At 39.7% G+C, this 20,330-nt stretch overlaps 1 protein-coding gene across 1 annotated transcript in view; it reads left to right on the top strand.

The window, feature by feature from the left end:
• NWD2 (NACHT and WD repeat domain containing 2) overlaps positions 1 to 20,330 on the top strand; it is a 236,629-nt gene that overhangs the window by 63,250 nt on the left and 153,049 nt on the right. Inside the window, exon 2 of the mRNA XM_053577751.1 lies at positions 15,264 to 15,352. Coding sequence (XP_053433726.1) covers positions 15,264 to 15,352 — 89 coding nt within the window. The remainder of the gene's footprint in view (positions 1 to 15,263; positions 15,353 to 20,330) is intronic.

The following is a 20,330-nucleotide window of genomic DNA, read 5'->3' as shown; positions in this document are numbered from 1 at the left end:
TATAACTGGGTTATAGTTTTCATGTGAAAGCCATAAATTAGTTTCATAGTAGGGCTGAGTACATTGGATACTTTTTCTTCCCTTCTTGAGATACTTTACTAAGAAGGAATATGTTCCAGCTCCATCCATGTAAACATGAAAGAGGTAAAGTCTCCATCTTTCTTTAAGGCTGCATAATATTCCATGGTGTACATATACCACAGTTTATTAATCCATTCCTGGATCGATGGGCACTTGGGCTTTTTCCATGACTTAGCAATTATGAATAGGGCTGCAATAAACATTCTGGTACAAATATCTTTGTTATGATGTGATTTTTGGTCTTCTGGGTATATGCCCAGTAGAGGGATTACAGGATTGAATGGCAGATCTATTTCTAGATCTCTAAGTGTTCTCCATATCTCTTTCCAAAAGGAATGTATTAATTTGCATTCCCACCAGCAGTGCAAAAGTGTTCACTTTTCTCCACATCCATGCCAACATCTCTGGTCTTGGGATTTTGTGATATAGGCTAGTCTCACTGGAGTTAGATGATATCTCAAAGTAGTTTTGATTTGCATTTCTCTGACGATTAAAGATGATGAGCATTTTTTCATATGTCTGAAGGCCGTGCGCCTGTCTTCTTCAGAGAAGTTTCTCTTCAAATCCCTTGCCCAGCCTGCGATGGGATCCCTTGTTCTTTTCTTGCTAGTGCGTTCTCGGTGGATTCTGGTTATCAAACCTTTGTCGGAGACACAACCTGCAAATATCTTCTCCCTTTCGGAGGGTGTTTGCTTGCTTTACTTACTGTGTTCTTGGCTGTGCAGAAGCTTTTTAGTTTGATCAAGTCCCAGTAGTGTATTTTTGAAGCTGCTACAATTGCCCGGGGGGTCCTCCTCATAAGGCAAGGACCCAGACCGATTTCTTCAAGGGTTTTCCCTGCACTCTCCTCTAGTATTTTTATAGTTTCATGTCTTAAGTTTAAATCTTTAATCCAGTGAGAGTCTATCTTTTTTTTTTTTTATTGTTGGGAATTCATTGAGGGTACAACAAGCCAGGTTACACTGACTGCAGTTGTTAGGTAAAGTCCCTCTTGCAATCATGTCTTGCCCCCATAAAGTGTGACACACACCAAGGCCCCACCCCCCACCCTCTGTCCCTCTTTCTGCTTCCCCCCCATAACCTTAATTGTCATTAATTGTCCTCATATCAAAATTGAGTACATAGGATTCATGCTTCTCCATTCTTGTGATGCTTTCCTAAGAACAATGTCTTCCACTTCCATCCAGGTTAATACGAAGGATGTAAAGTCTCCATTTTTTTTAATGGCTGAATAGTATTCGATGGTATACATATACCACGGCTTGTTAATCCATTCCTGGGTTGGTGGGCATTTAGGCTGTTTCCACATTTTGGCGATTGCAAATTGAGCTGCAATAAACAGTCTAGTACAAGTGTCCTTATGATAAAAGGATTTTTTTCCTTCTGGGTAGATGCCCAGTAATGGGATTGCAGGATCAAATGGGAGGTCTAGCTTGAGTGCTTTGAGGTTTCTCCATACTTCCTTCCAGAAAGGTTGTACTAGTTTGCAGTCCCACCAGCAGTGTAAAAGTGTTCCCTTCTCTCCACATCCACGCCAGCATCTGCAGTTTTGAGATTTTGTGATGTGGGCCATTCTCACTGGGGTTAGATGATATCTCAGGGTTGTTTTGATTTGCATTTCTCTAATATATAGAGATGATGAACATTTTTTCATGTGTTTGTTAGCCATTCGTCTGTCGTCTTTAGAGAAAGTTCTATTCATGTCTCTTGCCCATTGATGTATGGGATTGTTGGCTTTTTTCATGTGGATTAATTTGAGTTCTCTATAGATCCTGGTTATCAAGCTTTTGTCTGATTGAAAATATGCAAATATCCTTTCCCATTGTGTGGGTTGTCTCTTTGCTTTGGTTATTGTCTCCTGAGCTGTACAGAAGCTTTTCAGTTTAAAGAAGTCACATATGTTTATTTTTGTTGTTGTTGCAATTGCCATGGCAGTCTTCTTCATGAAGTCTTCCCCCAGGCCAATATCTTCCAGTGTTTTTCCTATGCTTTCTTTGAGGATTTTTATTGTTTCATGCCTTAAATTTAAGTCCTTTATCCATCTTGAGTCAATTTTTGTGAGTGGGGAAAGGTGTGGGTCCAGTTTCAGTCTTTTACATGTAGACATCCAGTTCTCCCAATACCATTTATTGAATAGGGAGTCATTCCCCCAAGGTATGTTCTTGTTTGGTTTATCGAAGATTTGGTGGTTGTAAGATGTTAGTTTCATTTCTTGGTTTTCAATTCGATTCCAAGTGTCTATGTCTCTGTTTTTGTGCCAATACCATGCTGTCTTGAGCACTATGGCTTTGTAGTGCAGACTAAAATCTGGTATGCTGATGCCCCCAGCTTTAGTTTTGTTACTAAGAACTGCTTTAGCTATATGGGGTTTCTTCCGGTTCCATACGAAACGCAGAATCATTTTTTCCAAATCTTGAAAGTACGATGTTGGCATTTTGATAGGAATGGCATTGAATAGGTTGATTGCTTTGGGAAGTATAGACATTTTAACAATGTTGATTCTTCCCGTCCATGAGCATGGTATGTTCTTCCATTTGTTAATACCTCTGCTATTTCCTTTCTGAGGATTTCATAGTTTTCTTTATAGAGGTCCTTCACCTCCTTCGTTAGGTATATTCCTAGATATTTCATTTTCTTTGAACTATGGTGAAGGGAGTTGTGTCCTTAATTAGCTTCTCATCTTGACTGTTATTGGTGTATACAAAGGCTACTGACTTGTGGACATTGATTTTATATCCTGAAACATTACTGTATTTTTTGATGACTTCTAGGAGTCTTGTGGTTGAGTCTTTGGGGTTCTCTAAGTATAAGATCATGTCGTCAGCAAAGAGAGAGAGTTTGACCTCCTCTGCTCCCATTTGGATTCCCTCTATTTCCTTATCTTGCCTAATTGTATTGGCTAGAACTTCCAGCACTACGTTGAATAGTAAAGGTGACAGAGGACAACCTTGTCTCGTTCAAGTTCTAAGAGGAAAAGCTTTCAGTTTTACTCCATTCAGTAAAATATTGGTTGTGGCTTTGTCATAGATAGCTTCAATCAGTTTTAGAATTGTGCCACCTATGCCTATACTCTTCAGTGTTCTAATTAGAAAAGGATGCTGGATTTTATCAAATGCTTTTTTCTGCATCTATTGAGAGGATCATGTGGTCTTTATTTTTGCCTCTGTTAATATGGTGGATAACGTTTATGGACTTGCGTATGTTAAACCAGCCTTGCATCCCTGGGATGAAGCCTACTTGATCATGATGAATGACTTTTTTGATGATAAGCTGTAATCTATTGGCTAGGATTTTGTTGAGAATTTTTGCATCTGTATTCATGAGTGAGATTGGTCTGAAATTCTCCTTTTTGTTTGGGTGTTTTCCTGGTTTTGGTATCAGGGTGATGTTTGCTTCTTAGAATGTGTTGGGGAAGATTCTTTCTTCCTCAATTTTTTGGAATAATTTCTGCAGTACAGGAATAAGCTCTTCCTTGAAGATTTGATAGAATTCTGGAGTGAAGCCATCTGGACCAGGGCATTTTTTTGGTTGGAAGATTTTTTATTGTTTCTTTGATCTCAGTGCTTCAAATTGGTCTGTTCAGGAGCTCTATTTCTTCCTGGCTGAGTCTAGGGGGAGGGTGTGATTCCAAATATTGATCCATTACCTTCACATTGTCAAATTTCTGGGCATAGAGTTTCTGGTAGTATTCAGAGATGATCTCTTGTATCTCTGTGGGATCAGTTGTTATTTCCCCTTTATCATCAGATTGAGGTTACCAGAGATTTTACTTTTCTGTTCCTCGTTAATCTGGCCAATGCTTTATCTATTTTATTTATTTTTTCAAAAAACCAACTCCTAGTTTCATTAATTTTCTGAATGATTCTTTTGTTTTCAATTTCATTGATCTCTGATTTGATTTTGGATATTTCTTTCCTTCTACTGAGTTTAGGCTTACATTGTTCTTCTTTTTCCAATTCCATAAGATCTCTTGTGAGATTGTTGATGCGCTCTCTTTCTGTTTTTCGAATGTAGGCATCTGAAGTGATGAATTTTCCTCTCAAAACTGCTTTTGCAGTATCCCACAGGTTTTGGTAGCTTGTGTCTTCATTGTTGTTATGCTCAAGGAAGTTAATGATTTCCTGTTTTATTTCTTCCTGCACCCATCTGTTATTCAACAGAAGATTGTTTAGTTTCCATGCCTTTGGGTGTGGTCGAGCATTTTTGTTAGAGTTGAGTTCCACCTTTAGTGCCTTATGGTCTGAGAAGATACAAGGTAAAATTTCAATTCTTCTTATTCTGTTGATATTTGTTTTGTGTCCCAGGATATGATCAATTTTGGAGAATGTTCCATGGGGTGATGAGAACAATGTATATTCTTTATCTTTGGGATGGAGTGTTCTATATGTGTCTATCAAGCACATTTGTTCTAGGGTCTCATTTAAATCTCTTATATCTTTGTTTAATTTCTGTTTAGAGGATCTGTCCAGCTCTGTAAGAGGAGTGTTAAGGTCCCCTGTTATGATGGTATTATCAGATATCATATTGCTCAGACTGAGTAAGGTCTGCTTCAAGAATCTGGGAGCATTTAAATTGGGTGCATAAATATTTAGAATTGAAATGTCGTCTTGTTGTAGTTTTCCCTTGACCAATATAAAGTGACCATCTTTGTCTTTTTTGACTTTAGTTGCTTTAAATCCACATGTATCTGAAAATAAGATTGCAACTCCTCTTTTCTTCTGAATTCCATTTGCCTGAGAAATTGTCTTCCAACCCTTGACTCGGAGCTTTAATTTGTCTTTTGAAGCCAGGTGTGTTTCTTGCAGACAGCAAATGGATGGCTTGTGTTTTTTAATCCAGTCAACCAATCTATGTCTCTTCAGTGGGGAATTCAAGCCATTAACATTTATTGAGATAATTGATAAGTGTGGTAGTATTCTATTCATCTTATTTTGTGAGAGTCCATTGCTTAGTTTTATCTTTTGCATCAGTGTGGAGGTTAGGTTCTGTCCTTTGATTTCTGAGTTCTTACTTTGCTGCTGATCCATTGTGGTGGTCAGTGTGCAGAACAGGTTGAAGTATTTCCTGTAAAGCTGGTCTTGTTGTGATGAATTTCCTCAATGTTTGTATATCCGGAAATGATTTGATTTCTCCGTCAATTTTGAAGCTTAGCTTAGCAGGGTACAGAATTCTGGGCTGGAAATTGTTCTGTTTAAGTAGATTAAAGGTAGATGACCATTGTCTTCTTGCTTGGAAAGTTTCATTAGAGAAGTCTACGGTCACTCTGATGGATTTGCCCCTGTAAGTCAACTGGCGCTTACTCCTGGCAGCTTGCAGAATCTTTTCTTTTGTCTTGACTTTGGACAGGTTTATCATAATGTGTCTTGGCGAAGCTCGGTTAGAGTTGAGGCGACCTGGGGTCCGATAGCCCTCTGAAAGCAGTGTGTCAGAATCTTTGGTGATATTTGGGAAATTTTCTTTTATAATATTCTCTAGTATGGCTTCCATTCCTCTGGGGCATTCTTCTTCCCCTTCTGGAATTCCTATAACTCGTATGTTGGAACGCTTCATAAAGTCCCATAATTCTGACAGTGAACGTTCTGGTTTCTCTCTCTTCTTTTCTGCCTCTTTTACTATCTGAGTTATCTCAAGAACTTTGTCTTCTACCTCTGAAATTCTTTCTTCTGCATGGTCTAACCTGTTGCTGATATTTTCCATTGCATCTTTAAGTTCCCTAATTGACTGTTTCAGTTCCTTCAGCTCTGCTATATCCTTTTTATATTCTTCTTATCGTTCATCTCTTATTTGATTCTGTTTTTGGATTTCCTTTTGCTTATTTTCCACTTTATTAGCAGTTTCCTTCACTGTTTCCATCATTTCTTTCATTGTTTTCAACATGTGTATTCTAAATTCCCTTTCTGTCATTCCTAACATTTCTTCATAGTGGAATCATCTGCAGTAGCTACGTCATGGTCCCTTGGCGGGGTTGTTCTGGACTGGTTCTTCATGTTGCCTGGAGTTTTCTGCTGATTCTTCCTCATGAGTGATTTCTTTTATCTGTTTCCTTGCCCTAATTTTTTTTTCACTTCCTCTTGCTCTTTAAGTTCTCGTGCCTGTGGACTAAGGGTTACAGGACCAGAAGGGTGAGAAGGTTGAAGAGCAAAAAAGGGATGAAAGAAAGGAGGACCAAGTGATAAGAAAAACAAGAAAAATAGAGAAAGGAGAGGAGGTGGGTAAAAGGAATATTGACAAAAAGAAGAGAGGCACAGAAAAAGGAAGACAGAGCAATATAGGTGTACAGTAGGGTACTTTGACACAACCATAAAAAAAAAAAACCCACCTTCTGGGGGTGCCCAGTTGGGTGGTTCACTTGAGGTCAGCAGCTCTTTGCTAACCTGATCAGACACAGTACCCCACCTCCACCCAGTAGAGAGGAAAGAGAAAAATGCTATAAATCAAACCAAAACAAGCAAACAGAAAACTTTACGGGATAAAATTGGGTGGAAACCCAAATAATAGCAGTAGAAACACTAGTAAAAATGAAGTTCTAATTATTGAAAAAGACAGCAATGGGAAATTATAACTAGAAAAATTGAGAAAGAAAAAGGATCTGTATGGAAAAGGTTGAACTTAAAAAACAAAACAACATCAACAACATCAAAATAAACAAAAAAGACAACCAAGCCAAAAAAAGAACACAACCAAAAACAAAGCAGTATGTATATGTTATTGAATATTGTCTGGGCAACACGTGGTCTTCTGGGGTATGAGATGTTAATCACAGTTCTGATACGACTGGAGGCTGCTGATTTCTCAAACCCCAGCAGGTAGACACCCTAAATCTCTCTTCAGCCCACTTAAAAGGCACTTTGAACTTGTTCACTTGCTGAGCAGAAGCTTTCCCAGGAAAGTGCTTGTCACTGGAATCACTGCTGAAGTGGCTATCCACTTACCCAGTGTGCCAAAACTGGTCTCACTCTGCCCCTGAGGGTTAGGGCTGCAAGGCGGCTCAGACCCCACCCTTAGGCTACTCGGTCGCTGGGTTACCAGCTCCCACCCAATTCTAACTCTGCGACCCTGAGGGCGGAGCTTGCCAGGGCAGATTGCTCACAATGGCTCCCTGTGACCCAAACACTATTAGCTCCGTCTGGCTCAGCGGCTCAGACTGGGGCCCTAGACAACGGCCAAAGTTCTCCGTACTCTGGCTCAGGCTATCCCCAAGGCAGTTCAACTGAGTGCCAAGTCCAAAGACACCAAAACAGTTCACAGGTAAGGTCTTTCTGGTTTGCAGTCTTGCTGCTACTGAACTTACAGTTGCGGGCAGGTTTAGACGGATTGAACACACATGACCACTTGCCATTTTTCCACTGTTTTAGTCCTCCTCTTGGGGTCCAGAAGTCTCTCGCTGACTCCCTGTATCCTCGCAGGGGTGATGATAGGCAGATCCCACCAGCCAGAGATGCCTGGAGTCCTATCTCCCCAGACTCATGGTGCCCAGATGCAAGGAAGCTGTTACTCGGCCACCATCTTGCTCCGCCTCTCCAGTGAGAGTCTATCTTAATGGTGAAAGGTGTGGGTCCAGTTTCAGTCTTCTGCAGGTTGCCAGCCAGTTCAGCCAGCACCATTTGTTAAATAGGGAATCTTTTCCCCACTGAATGTTTTTAATTGGCTTGTCAAAGATTAAATAACGGTAAGTAGCTGGATTCATCTCTTGGTTCTCTTCTGTTTCAGACATCTACTTCTCTGTTTTTGTGCCAATACCATGCTGTTTTGATCACTATTGATTTGTAGTATAGTCTCAGGTCTGGTAGCGTAATTCCTCCTGCTTTGTTTTTATTTCTGAGTGATGTCTTGGCTTTTCAAGGTTTTTTTCTGATTCAATATAAAACAAAGTATTGTTTTTTCAAGATCTTTAAAGTATGACAGTGGAGCTTTAATAGGGATTGCGTTGAAATTATATATTGCTTTGGGTAGTATGGACATTTTAACAATGTTGATTCTTCCCAGCCATGAGCATGGTATGTTTTTCCATTTGTTAACATTTTCAGCTATTTCTTTGCTTAGAGTTTCATAGTTCTCTTTATAGAGATCTCTTACGTCGTTTGTTAGGTAAATTCCCAAATATTTCATCTTCTTTGGCACTACTGTGAATTGGATAGAGTCCTTAAGTGTTTTTTCATCTTGACTATTGTTGGTATATATATAAAGGCTACCAATTTATGAATGTTGATTTTCTAACCTGAGACACTGCTGCATTCCTTGATCACTTCTAAGAGTTTTGTAGTAGAGTCCCTAGTCTTGAAAAGTTTTTTTTCTGATTTAGAATTATTCTTACCTTTTTTTAGTACTGAGATTAGATGTTGCTCCATTGCCTTGTGGCCTCCATTCTTTCTTACAAGTCAGCCTTTAATTGTCTTTCTGTTCCCCTGTATGTGATCATTTGTTTTTCTCTTGCTGTCAAGATTTTCTCTTTATGTTTGGATTCAGTAGTTGGACTTTATTTGTCTAAGTGCAGATCTCTTTATCTTTACCCTAGCTGTGGTCTTTGAATTTCTCGGATACGTAGACTAATTGTTTTCCTTTAAATTTGAGTTTTGGTGATTATTTCTTTAAATTTTTTTCTCCCTCTTTCTTATCTCCTTTTGGAACTGCCTTTACATATGTATCAGTATGGTTGATGTTATTCTATGGGCATCTTAGGGCTCTGTTTATTTCCCTTCATTCTTTAAACATTGTCATGTTGAGTTCTTTTAATACAGTTAAAATAACTGCTTTGGAAGACTTTGTCAGCTAAATCCAACCTCTGAACACACTCAGAGGCACTTCCTGTTGACTTATTTTTCCTAAGCATATGTCATTCTTCTCTCTTTCTTAGCATGTCTCATGAATTTTTTTGTGAAAATTGGACATTTTAGATAAACGCTAGATTCTGATTTTTCATCTCTAAGCGCTTGTTTTGGATTCTTTTTTTATATTTTTTTGTTGTTCATTTAGTAACTTGCTTCAACTAAATTTGTGGAATCTCTTCCCCACAATGTGTGCTGCTAACGCCTCTGCACAGTTATTTAATTATCATTAATCTCTATTATTATCCCCCTGGTTCCTAGGGGGTCACACATTTGTCTGCTTAACTTAGTATCAGTTGGTCAGTGATTCGTAAAATATTTTCCTCAGATACCTCAAACCAGCAAGGTTTCCACTCTGTCTATCTGTCTGTGTGGGTTGGGAAACATGTTTTTGAGTTTAGGTAATGTTTAGGTCTATCACATATTTTATTTTCTACCAGGATTTCTCCTGTTTTTACTGCCTATTTAAACAGGCTCAGAGTGAGCCGGGACTGTGTGGACAGGTTTCAATCTCGCTTATGTTTTTATGTCGCCTTCCCATTGGCCAGAAATGTGCAGCCCCTCTGTGGCTATTTATTTTCTCGATCTCTTTGTTAAATCCACTAGGCCCAGTTGTCCAGCTTTGAGACCACTACTCTACTAACCCTACTGATAGAAATGAAGTTTTTCCAAGCTCAGTTCTTAATCAAGTGTGCCTTCTCTAGCAATGATATTGATGGTCTCACCTTGACTTTCTTTGAGCTGGGGGAATGGAGGTCAGGAGTTTTGCTTAAGAGGAGTATAGGAAAAGGCCCAGACGAGAATCTCATAAACTCTTACTGCCCTGACCTGAAGTTCAATTATTTTTTTTAAATCATCACTTCTCAGTTTGTTTTATGCCTTTGGTCTTTGGTTGACTTACAGAGTTTTAGTATGTTTATTTTGACAAAATTTTGTCAAGTTTGATTATTGTTTGTTGGGAAGAGGATACACTAAGCTCCTCACAGCATCATGTTTTTTGTAACATCACCCCAGAATCACAAGTGACTATTAATGCTGCCAGTATAGTCAATTCTTACTTAAAAATGACATTGGATTTTGATTTATGTTAACTTTATGGAGACAAATTAACTTTTCTTTTTGGTTTAGTTGATGTTTTCATTATAATAGCATCTATTTTCTCATTCATTTATTGAGTATAAATTACGTTTTTGGATCCGCTGTAATTTCTAAGATGTAAAGATGTATGAGAAAGTTCCTGCCTTACGTGAATTCACAGTCCAAGGAGGATGAAAAACTAAAAATGACAATCAGAGTAATTTGCAATACATTCCATGATGTAAATACATGATACGTGATGTTATATAGCAGTGAGGAGAATACGTGGGGTGACATTGAGAAGATGTAACTGTCTCTAGTAAGAGCTCACAAACCTGCTGCATTTGATTAAGATTCAGAAGGGTAAGAGAGAACAAACAAAAAGGATGCCAGAGGGAGGACCTTCTGAGCATGGAAGCTGCTTAGGCGAGAATGAGGCTCAAGGTCAAGAAGTAATCTGAAAACTCAGACTTTGGAGTGCCTCTGGGGACCTGCAGTAGGTGGAACTTTGCTGAAGGGCGTACTTACACCTATGAGCATTCTAGCCTTGATCCTCTGGACCACCACATGTCATCAGGGTCTTTAATTATCAAATTGGTTTTGCTTTCTTTTTGTCTTGGAATTATCTCTGGCAGCTCTTTGGAACTTCTGATGGTGGGGAGGCAAGGACAGATAATAGGTCCATCAAATAGACTTTATACTCTTTTGGTTGAGTGTGAAAAGAGAGAGGAGCCAAATTAAAAAGAGGTTCATGACATAATATCGACCAGATTGGCTGACATTGAAATAGGGAAGGGTGCATGTGGCTAGTTAGCTAGAGAGGATGTATCAGAGGGACAAGGGAAGAGATAGCCCCTAAGGGAGCTGCCAAACAAGAAGTTGACCTAAACAAGTAACTAAAAAGCGAGAAAGGCTGTGTGAATGAATCCCTGGAAAGAAGAGACGTAAAGAGAGAGAATCCAGGCAAGAGCAGAGATGCAGAGACCCGAGAAACCAGGCTAGAATGAACGTTTTAGCGGAGGCCACGTGGTAGATCCTGAAAAGATTTTCTGAACTGCCCAGTGTATAAGAAAAATGACTTAATCTAATGTCCATGCCTAAAGTTTGGGTGAGGCTGGAGCTACATGAGTTTCCAATCCAACATGGTCCTATAAGCACTCTTTTACCTGTAATAAAAATTTGGAATAATCTAAACACATATCGAAGTTGGATCAAGATATTTCAAGGATAATGTTATTGATTAATAATTCTGCCCCCAACTAATGTACTTCCTGTGACTAATTCAGACTCTGTACAAAGACCTTCGTTAATGCTGAAATCATTCAGGAATTATTTGGAAAGCAACTCCTTAAAAACCTAATAGTGCTGCCAAAGTGTTAATGCACTTTTCCAAAGCATTAAGAAACTGGGCAGATATAAATGAATGTGATGACTGTTCCTAAGAAAAATGATGATGACGTTCCTTGTCTCCAATCTACACTTTTGTAAAGAGGTCTCTTTTTGTGTGTGAGATTCTGTACGCTAATTTCTCCTGCTCAGGACATTCTAATGTTTTCAATTGCCAACTATCCAGGTTTGAAGTTGGTATGAATCAGGGTTTTTTTTTTATTTAATTAAGTCAGCTTATCTGTCACCCATCATAATTATTCTATCTTAATTGCCTTTTCATTTCCAGAGCCAATCATCATGTATTAATACAAATATAGGAAAATCTGAGTCATTTTGGTAATATAAATCCCAGCATAGAATGCCCATCAGAGCCATGCATTCACTTCCTTCACATATTTAGAAAAATGTAAAATAACTTGGTTCATGTTCTGCCACAAACACTAGGGAAGAAACCAGTATTTCAGTTCATCCATTTACCTCATGACACCAACTTCTTAAATCCCATTTTCATTTCCAAAAATGTCGCATAGTCTTGCTTTTAAATCCATCCGAAGCCCAGTTGTAACAGAGGAAAACTTTCTGTTTCTAGAGGTAATCTCAGGGCAGCAGTGCCTGCCAGCCCATGTCCGTTACTGGGGGACATGGGTGGTTCTTTTCATTCACTCATTCGTTAATGGAGCATGACCGCAATCAGGGAGGATGCAACAGTGAATGGGACAAAAGAAGGTTCCAGCTCCCCTTGAGCCCACATTTGAGTAGGAGAAACAAACAGTAAACAGACAACAATAAGTGGGAGTATTGCGCAAAGAATTAAAATAAGGCAGGTGAAAGTGGTTAAGCAGCTTCTGTGGCTGGAGTGCTCAGAGAAGGCCTCCCTGAGAAAGGGGCGTTGAAGTTGACATTTGGATGACAGGAGATGCCATGAGAAGATCAGAGGACAAAGCATTCCAAGAGGGTCACCAGTGGGAGTGTGATCCAAGATCCAAATGAAGGCCAGTTCTGCTGGAGGGGAGTAGACAGGGAAAGAAATGAGCTTGGGCAGAGAGAGAACATTCAACATAAGGAGTGTGGATTCCATTCCAAGTTCCACGAAGAGCTAGTGGCAGGTTATAAACAAGGTATTGATATGATCTGATTTACTTTTGCGCACATCAGGCCAGCTTCTCTGGGGATTGAAAGGAGTAAGTATGAAAACAAGGAGGTGGCATCCAGATGGAAGGTGAATGTAGCTTGCATCAAGTAGCAGAAAGGACCGAAGGAGACTGATTCAGGATGCGTTCAGAGGCAAAGCAAGAGAACTTACTGATGAGCTGCTGTTGAAGGGCGAATTACAAAAAGTGAAGAATCCACCAGTGATAACTCAAGTTTTTTTATTTCCTAAGCTTTAAGACGTCAGCATTCCTGAGTTGTTCTGTGTATTTATTACGTTGGTCATTTTCCATGGTTGATTTTTATCATAGTTGGATATTTCCATGATTAGAGCAAAGTATGGCGGGTGGATTTCTGAATTCAAATCCAGGTTTTCCAACTTCCTGGTCATTATGATCTGGACTAGTTTCTTAACTACTCTACCCTTAAGTTTCCTTGTGTAAAAAAAAAAAAGATCAGAAGAATAATTTTACCCATTTCAGAAGTGACAGAAAAAATGCAAACAGAAGTACTCAGCACACTTCCGCACTGCAGTCAGCACTCAGCAGTAATGTTAGTAATTAGGTGCCATCTTTCTGTGTTACCCTCCTTACATTCAGGTGCCAGTGTCTACTGATCAGAGTTATGTGAATTTTTTTTTTTTGCAGTTTTTGACTGGGGCTGGGTTTGAACCTGCCAACTCCGGCGTATGGATGGGGCCAGCTCCCTACTCCTTGGAGCCCCAGGCGCCGCCCTACATGAACATTTTTTAAGAAGCAAGACATTTCTGTTCTTTAAATTATTCCATTACTTCATGTATCATTTAGTGCTGTTTTCCAAAGTTTCTTAACAGTGATTCTCATGGGATAGATGCTTATCTTCCACATCTGGTCGTGTCTATTTTTAAAGTGACTTCTTTGCTATTTGGGCTTTAAAACTCTGCTAAGGGCTTTCAGAGAGATTTATGAAATATTATCAGCTTTATTGTGAAGTTATCTCTTTGGGCTCTTAAAAATGGGGCAAGCGAGGATGGGCATCTGATGTCCAGATTACGGAAATTATGTGTTATTAATCTATGGCCTCCACTATCGCCATATACTACCACGTGGGTCCTGTTCAAATGTACCTTTCCCAGGTGGATATTCTGCTTTCCCTTTGGGCTTAAAACCACATTGGATCTAAGGATGGGGATCTAAGCAGGGGAAGACCCTGCTTGTTTCAATCATGGGGTAACTTAGAAGACCTTGTATTCCTCTGGATCTTGGATTTCCACATAAACCCTGGTTCCTGTCACTCTGCCAGCCTGCAGCTGCATTTCAAATGCCCCTGGTTGGTTATTTGCTTCTCAAAATAGGCTTGAGAAGAGTAGGAAAATAGAATAGATCAGCACAGCATGTGACAGAGTTCATGCACAGATGTGCTTTTCAATAATAAGGAAATTCTTCTAAAGTATTCTCTGTGTTAAAAATTATATGGTATGCAAGTGTTACATAGTTATATAGTGTAAGCGATTCAGTTATATCTGGGATGGAGGTACATTTAGCAAATGGCACTTTTCACAGATAACACATTAACCTAATTTTGGAGAGCTATGCTTCGTGGGTCTCACTAAAGTCAATTCGGCAAGGAATACCTTCTCTTTGCTGTAAAACCATAGCGTGTTATCACTGAGACAGCAGAATTGTTCACGCCAGCATCCCTTTAGCATCCCTTTTTATGCAGAATATTCAACACTAAATATGTGCATGTTTTATGATTCTTGATGTTTCAGGTTCTCTGTTTCTTCTATTTTTTTAATGACAGGAGATCATTTTTAAAAATATTTTATTACAGAGTCTTAAATAGTATGGCACATGTCAAACAGTTCCTGTCTCTGATGTAGCAGAAAGTCGCTCGGCCCCGGGTGGGGGATGTTACTATTTTAAACTCCACTGGATGGGCGACTGTCCAGTGGGTGGGATCTGCCAGTCTTTGATATTTGCTTCCACACTGTGCTGAACTTTATAAAAGTTGCATTATTTCTGAATGCTTTCAGTAATAATGGTATAGCCTGATTTTTTTGGAAAGCAGTAGCAAAATTAATCTGTGTGTGTTTGTGTGGTTTGAAACTTTTATATTTCGTGGAGTCATAATACCTAATGTCCCTACCATGCTTTTTCCTACCTTTTCCAAAGACAGTGTAGTTAGAGGTATTTAAGAGTTCCAAGTGGAGGTCTGTCTGGGCACAAAGAATCAAATGTGAATTCTCATCCCTACCAGCAAACGGAGGACTGGCCAGTGGTTCCCCTGCAGGCTTCTTCTGCATGGCTGGTGGGAGCGTCTCTGTGGAATTAAGAGCAGATCTAAGGCTGGGCATGGTAACTCTTGCCTGTAATCCCAGCACTATGCTTGAGCTCAGGGGTTCGAGACCAGGCTGAGCAAAAGCAAGATCCCTTCTCTAAAACTAGTCCGGCGTTGTCATGGGCACCCGTTGTCCCAGCTACCTGGGAAGCTGAGGCAAGAGGATCACTTAAGGCCAAGAGTTGGAGGTTGCAGTGAGCTCTGATGCCCCAGCACTCTATCGAGGGCAACTGATGGAGATTCTGTCTCAATAAAAGAAAAGAAAAAAAGAGCAGATCTATACCAGCAGCCAAATATCCTGTTATTTGACAACTCAGCACCCCAGGTTAACTATATTAATGTCAGTGTTTTAAGTTTTCCTTTTTTCCTTTTAATACGCCTATTGAAATACTCACTTTTTATGTGTTTATTTTTCTACTACAGACACAGGAGCAGAAAGGCAGGCATTAAGAGAAAACGTGTATCCTAAACTGAGAGAATTCTGCAGAGAAAACTATGGATTGGAATTTCAGGTAACTCTACTATAATAATTTCACTTTGAGTTAAGTCAGCCAAATAACAAGTGTTTATTTCTTGTCATAACTTGGGTGCAATAAAAAATACCTTTTAAGCCTTGAAAATTTTCATTTCTGTAAGCACAAGTAAAAAGAAACATGGGCAAATGGAAATAAAATATTCAGATATTTTTCATGTTTTGTATTTTAACGCTGCACTTCTTGGACCCTGCTTGCCACTGGCTCATCTTTTTCTTTGAACTATATTTATTTACTCTTTTGACAGCCCCCACTGTTATCAAAAAGTTAAGCTTGCTGAAGCCCTGAGTGTCAGCTATGGTTTCTAAAAAGGTTTTGCACCTAAAAACCAAGATCAACTTTTTCAAATTATTTCCTTTCAGTAGCCTGGCCTGTCTTTGCCTTTTGGCTTGCTTTTTAAGGTTTTTTTTGTTTGTTTGTTTGTTTGTTTTTTTGTCCCCCCAGAGGCTGCATTTTATTTATTTATTTTTGTTTTGAATTTAATTTTTTATTAAATCATAACTATATACACTATGGGATATGATGTGATGATTTGATATACAATGTGGAATGCTTAAATCAAACTGTTAAATAAACATCACCTCACTTAACTTATTTTTTCATGGTAAGACATGTATAATTTATTCTCAGTTGTTTTGAAATGCACCCTTGCATTGTGCACATTAGGCAAGGTCCCACCTTCTACAATCTGGGATTACAAACGAATACAGCCTTTTTGGAAAGAAGTATGGAGAATTCTCAAGGAATTCTTAGTCAAGTTGACCTACCATTTGATCCCACAATTCCATTACTAGGTATCTACCCAGATGAACAAAAATCATTTTACAACAAAGACATTTGCACCAGAATGTTTATTGCAGCCCACTTCATAATTGCCAAGTCATGAAAGCAACCCAAATGTCCATCAACTCATTAATGGATTAACAAATTGTGGCATATGTATGACATGGAATACTATTCCGCTATAAAAAAGGTGGAGACTGTATATCTTTTATATTTACCTGGATGGAATTGGAACATATTCTTCTTAGTAAAGTATCTCAAGAATAGAAAAAAATCCAAGGTACTCAATACTAATAGGAAACCAATATATGATCACTTACATATTCATACGAATGAAAAAACACAAATATAGTCTAGCAAGGAGGGTAGAGGAGGGAGAGCCTTTTAGTTTTTATTCACATTGTAGAATATCCTTTTTCCTGAGCATTTCATGGCTTTACCATTTACCAAAAAAAAAACCATTATGTCAGCTTTTCAAGAGACAGTAATGGCAAACATCTGTGTAGAGTTCATGAACATTCTAACGTTTTATCCCCCCAATGATTTTGCCACCTAATGAAAAAGTAACTTGGAAACATTGGACAGATCTTGGACAACCAAAAACTGAAAGAGTAAATGGCTCCTGTGACAGATATTCTGACATTATTTAGTCAGAATTTTTCAACCCCAGTGCTGTCTAAACCATACATTTGCGTAGTCAAGTAGTGAATATGTAATAGAGCTTGTGGTGCGAGAATGCAAAACACACCATTGTTCATGGAAGAAAATTTCACCCTTCATTTGTTTCCTCCTGAATAAATATTTTATCTTGTATTACCTTCTAATGTGACATGTAAAGTATTAGTCTCAAAATGATTTCAACTCCATGCATAATGTCAGCCAGCAGCCAGCCATGAGGACACACATATTGAATTGTCACTCATAAGTCACCATTGACTTGATAAGTTGTGAACCTAAATTAAATTCCTTGCCATAAATTCATCACTACCTTCTCTGAGGACTCTGGTTCTCCTGATAACAGGATTCTAATTGTTATAAAACTTCCATCTGTCAAAATTCCCAAAGACTTAGACACTCCTTGGGGACTCAGTTACCGTAGGGGGAAAAATGTGTCCACGCATATTAATCTCATCCTTGAGTTTGTTTTGTTTAGCATCATTCTGTCAGCAGAGAGAAGTCGTTGAGCTATAGAGCATCATCCATGACACATGATGTTGACCAGGAGGGCGGGAGGAAAAAGAAAGTATGTTTTCTGAATTAAAGGTAGGCACAGGAGGAAACAGACCCAGCCCAAAGGAAAATGATAAAACCCGAGGAAATAGAATAAATAGATAGCAAGCTCATTCGAGGCAGGTGCATAGTCAGCTGAGGAGATGCTGGGCAGCAGAGGAAGTAGCAACGGGCAGGGACAACGTGGAACTGAGACTTGCGGGGAAGTGACTGAACCTGCTTGCCCTTCACTTCAGCGTCTCAAACAAGGAAGGCAATAACTTGTATGTCTGAGGTCGTATTTAGAATAAAATAAAATATGCAAGATTACTTTTGCTTCCCGGCTCTAGACTTAACAGGAACTCAAATGCATAGTATCCAAATCGTCTAAAAATCTAAGAATATACTTTTTAGTAGGGTCTTTTATGCTAACTTAATTAAAGCCCACCCTGAGGAGAGATTTTTTTAGAGAAAGAGCTCTCTTCTCTCAACTGCCGAAAGCTTCATGAAAAGACAATTTACACCCATAGTGTTCCCAATTCCATTGTGCATTGAACCCAGGAGAAACAGATTTCCTAGAGTTACTCAAACACACCAGATCTATTTCATGCCTGCTCACCTCTGCTTACGCCACGCTGTCTGCCTGGGATTCTTCCCAGGCTGGTTCTTCCCCCTACTTCACCTCCCGGTTCCTCCTCCTCCTTTTGATGGCTCCTATATGATCTCAGGCTGTGCACCTCTCCCATTTGTCCACTGTCCCCACAGGTCCAAGTGCTTCTCTTGGTCCCATGAACACCCATCCCCACTTAATAGTTTTCCCTAAGGTTATGCTCTCTGCCAGGAACACATACCCCCTTCATCTTTCCATGGCTACTTTCCTTGCGTCTGTCCAGCCCCCACTGAAAGGTCACTTCCTAGAGATGCTTCCCTAATGACCCAAGCTAAAGTAACCACCTCCCTGTTACATCACACTTAGTTCTTTGCACCACATGAGATATTTTTCTTGTTGTCTCAAGTATCAGCTTGTTTATCATCTTCGTCCCACCAGATTGTAAGTTCTATAAGAGCAGAGGCTTGTCTGCCTTCACAGGAGCTATGTTCCTGGTCCTGGACATACATTTCCTATGTCCCTGGCACACAGGAAAACATCATGAGAATTTGCTGAATGAATGAATGTGAGTGCATGAAAAAATGAAGACTCTGCCAAAATATCACTTGTGGAAGGATGCCTTCTCTGATGCCCCCGTCCATCCTAGGATAGGCCCTGGACCCTCCTCCTTGTGCTCCTAAAATCCAACGCATAACTCCCAACCATCCATCATTATGTGTTCAGTGCTGACCACACGCCGGTCAACCTTCTAAATAAGGGCAGGACAGGAGCAAACCAAATGGACCCTGTTCTGTGGAGCTTCCAATATGGTTGGGGGAGGTAGAGAACACACAAATAAACACCGATAATAAATGCATGTTATTGAATAAGTGCATTTAGGAAAACTAAAGCAAGGAAAGAGGAGGCAGGAATTGCCAGATGGTCAGAGACAGTCTTGGTGTTCATATGGCCTTTGAGCAGAGGTCGGCAGAGAGCTAAGGAGCAAGTCAGGCAGCTGTCTGGAGGTGGGAGAAGTCCAGGCATAGGGAACAAGGAAAAGAGTCTGAGACAAAAATGTGTTTAGAATTTTCTAGGAACGGGAAAGAAGCCAAAGGTGAGTGGAGTAAAGGAAATGATTATAGAGGACATTGAAGTCAGATCATATGAGACTTTCTGGGCCAGGGTTGAGGACTTAGAATGGTACTGAGTTAGAAGGGAAAGAGGAAGGTGATGTGACTTACGGTGAGGAGGTTTCCTCAGGTGCTGTGAGGAGAAGAGAATGCCTGTGGGGCGGAGAGGAAGTAGTGATCAAAGCAAAAGGATCATGGAAGCAAGAAGTGGTTGTGGCAGGAGCTGAAAGTGAGCAGTGGAGAGGACAAGACATCTGGTTAGGGAATCTTTTCATCACCTGCCTATGAAGTCTAAACGTTCTCAGGACCAGGACTGTGTTTTATTCATCTTATCCAAATGGTCGGTCAAGTAGCTAGCACATAGTAAGCCATTTAGTTAAACTGTAATTACATTTCATTGATAGCATATGGAGTTACATCTTAAGCAAGCCCATAGACCTTTTTATCAATGGTCATGTTAGTTGATTTTGTAGGACTTCCTTTATTTTTTCATTTAAACTGACATACTCCATGAAAATGCACCAGACTCTGATTTATATGAGCTCCTGTTAATTCTCGATGTGATGTACACATATATAGGCTGATTGCTCAGAGATGGAAACAGCTCAGTGGAAAGGACATCAAGCCCACTTAGAGCAGAGAACACCTATCGCTGCAGGAAAAGTCATGGTGTTTAAATAATACATTATTTGATTTGCTAGCATTCATTAAGTGCCTCCAGCTACAGAAAAGAGGATTAAAAAGTAGGAAAAAGGAGAACAAATTGGCAAAAATAAAGACAGACTGGGGTGAAAGCAGATGGTGTGGGACCCAAAATAAAGGGTTTGTGGTTCTACCCATGGAAACATCCATGCTCGCTTTGGGGTCTCCACTGCCAAGACCCTGTCTAACCCTCACCGCTTCAAAAATGGGATGAACAGAAAGCATCTTAACTGTTCCCTGTTCTTGCTTACCCCCAGTAGGCTGCAAGTCCTTGAGGAAGAGACTGGTTCTTGTTTAAGTCCCCAGGCCTAGAACAGAGTTTGGCATTTAGTGGGGTTTAGTAAAAATGTGTTCAGCAGAACTCCCTACACCGTCACCCTACTTGAGATGATCTGAACACCAACACCAGCCTCATCATGTTTGAATGTCATTTCCTTTGCTTCAACGTTGGTAATGGCCCCTGCTGCCTATTAGGTCTCTTCACTGTGACTGAAGCTGTGTCTTCAGCGTCATCTCCCACTCCTCCCAATGTAAACAGTCGGTG

Source organism: Nycticebus coucang, chromosome 23, assembly GCF_027406575.1.
Source record: "Nycticebus coucang isolate mNycCou1 chromosome 23, mNycCou1.pri, whole genome shotgun sequence".
Lineage (NCBI taxonomy): Eukaryota > Metazoa > Chordata > Mammalia > Primates > Lorisidae > Nycticebus > Nycticebus coucang.
The sequence above is the reverse complement of the archived record's forward strand: the minus strand, read 5'-3'. Positions and strand labels throughout refer to the sequence as shown.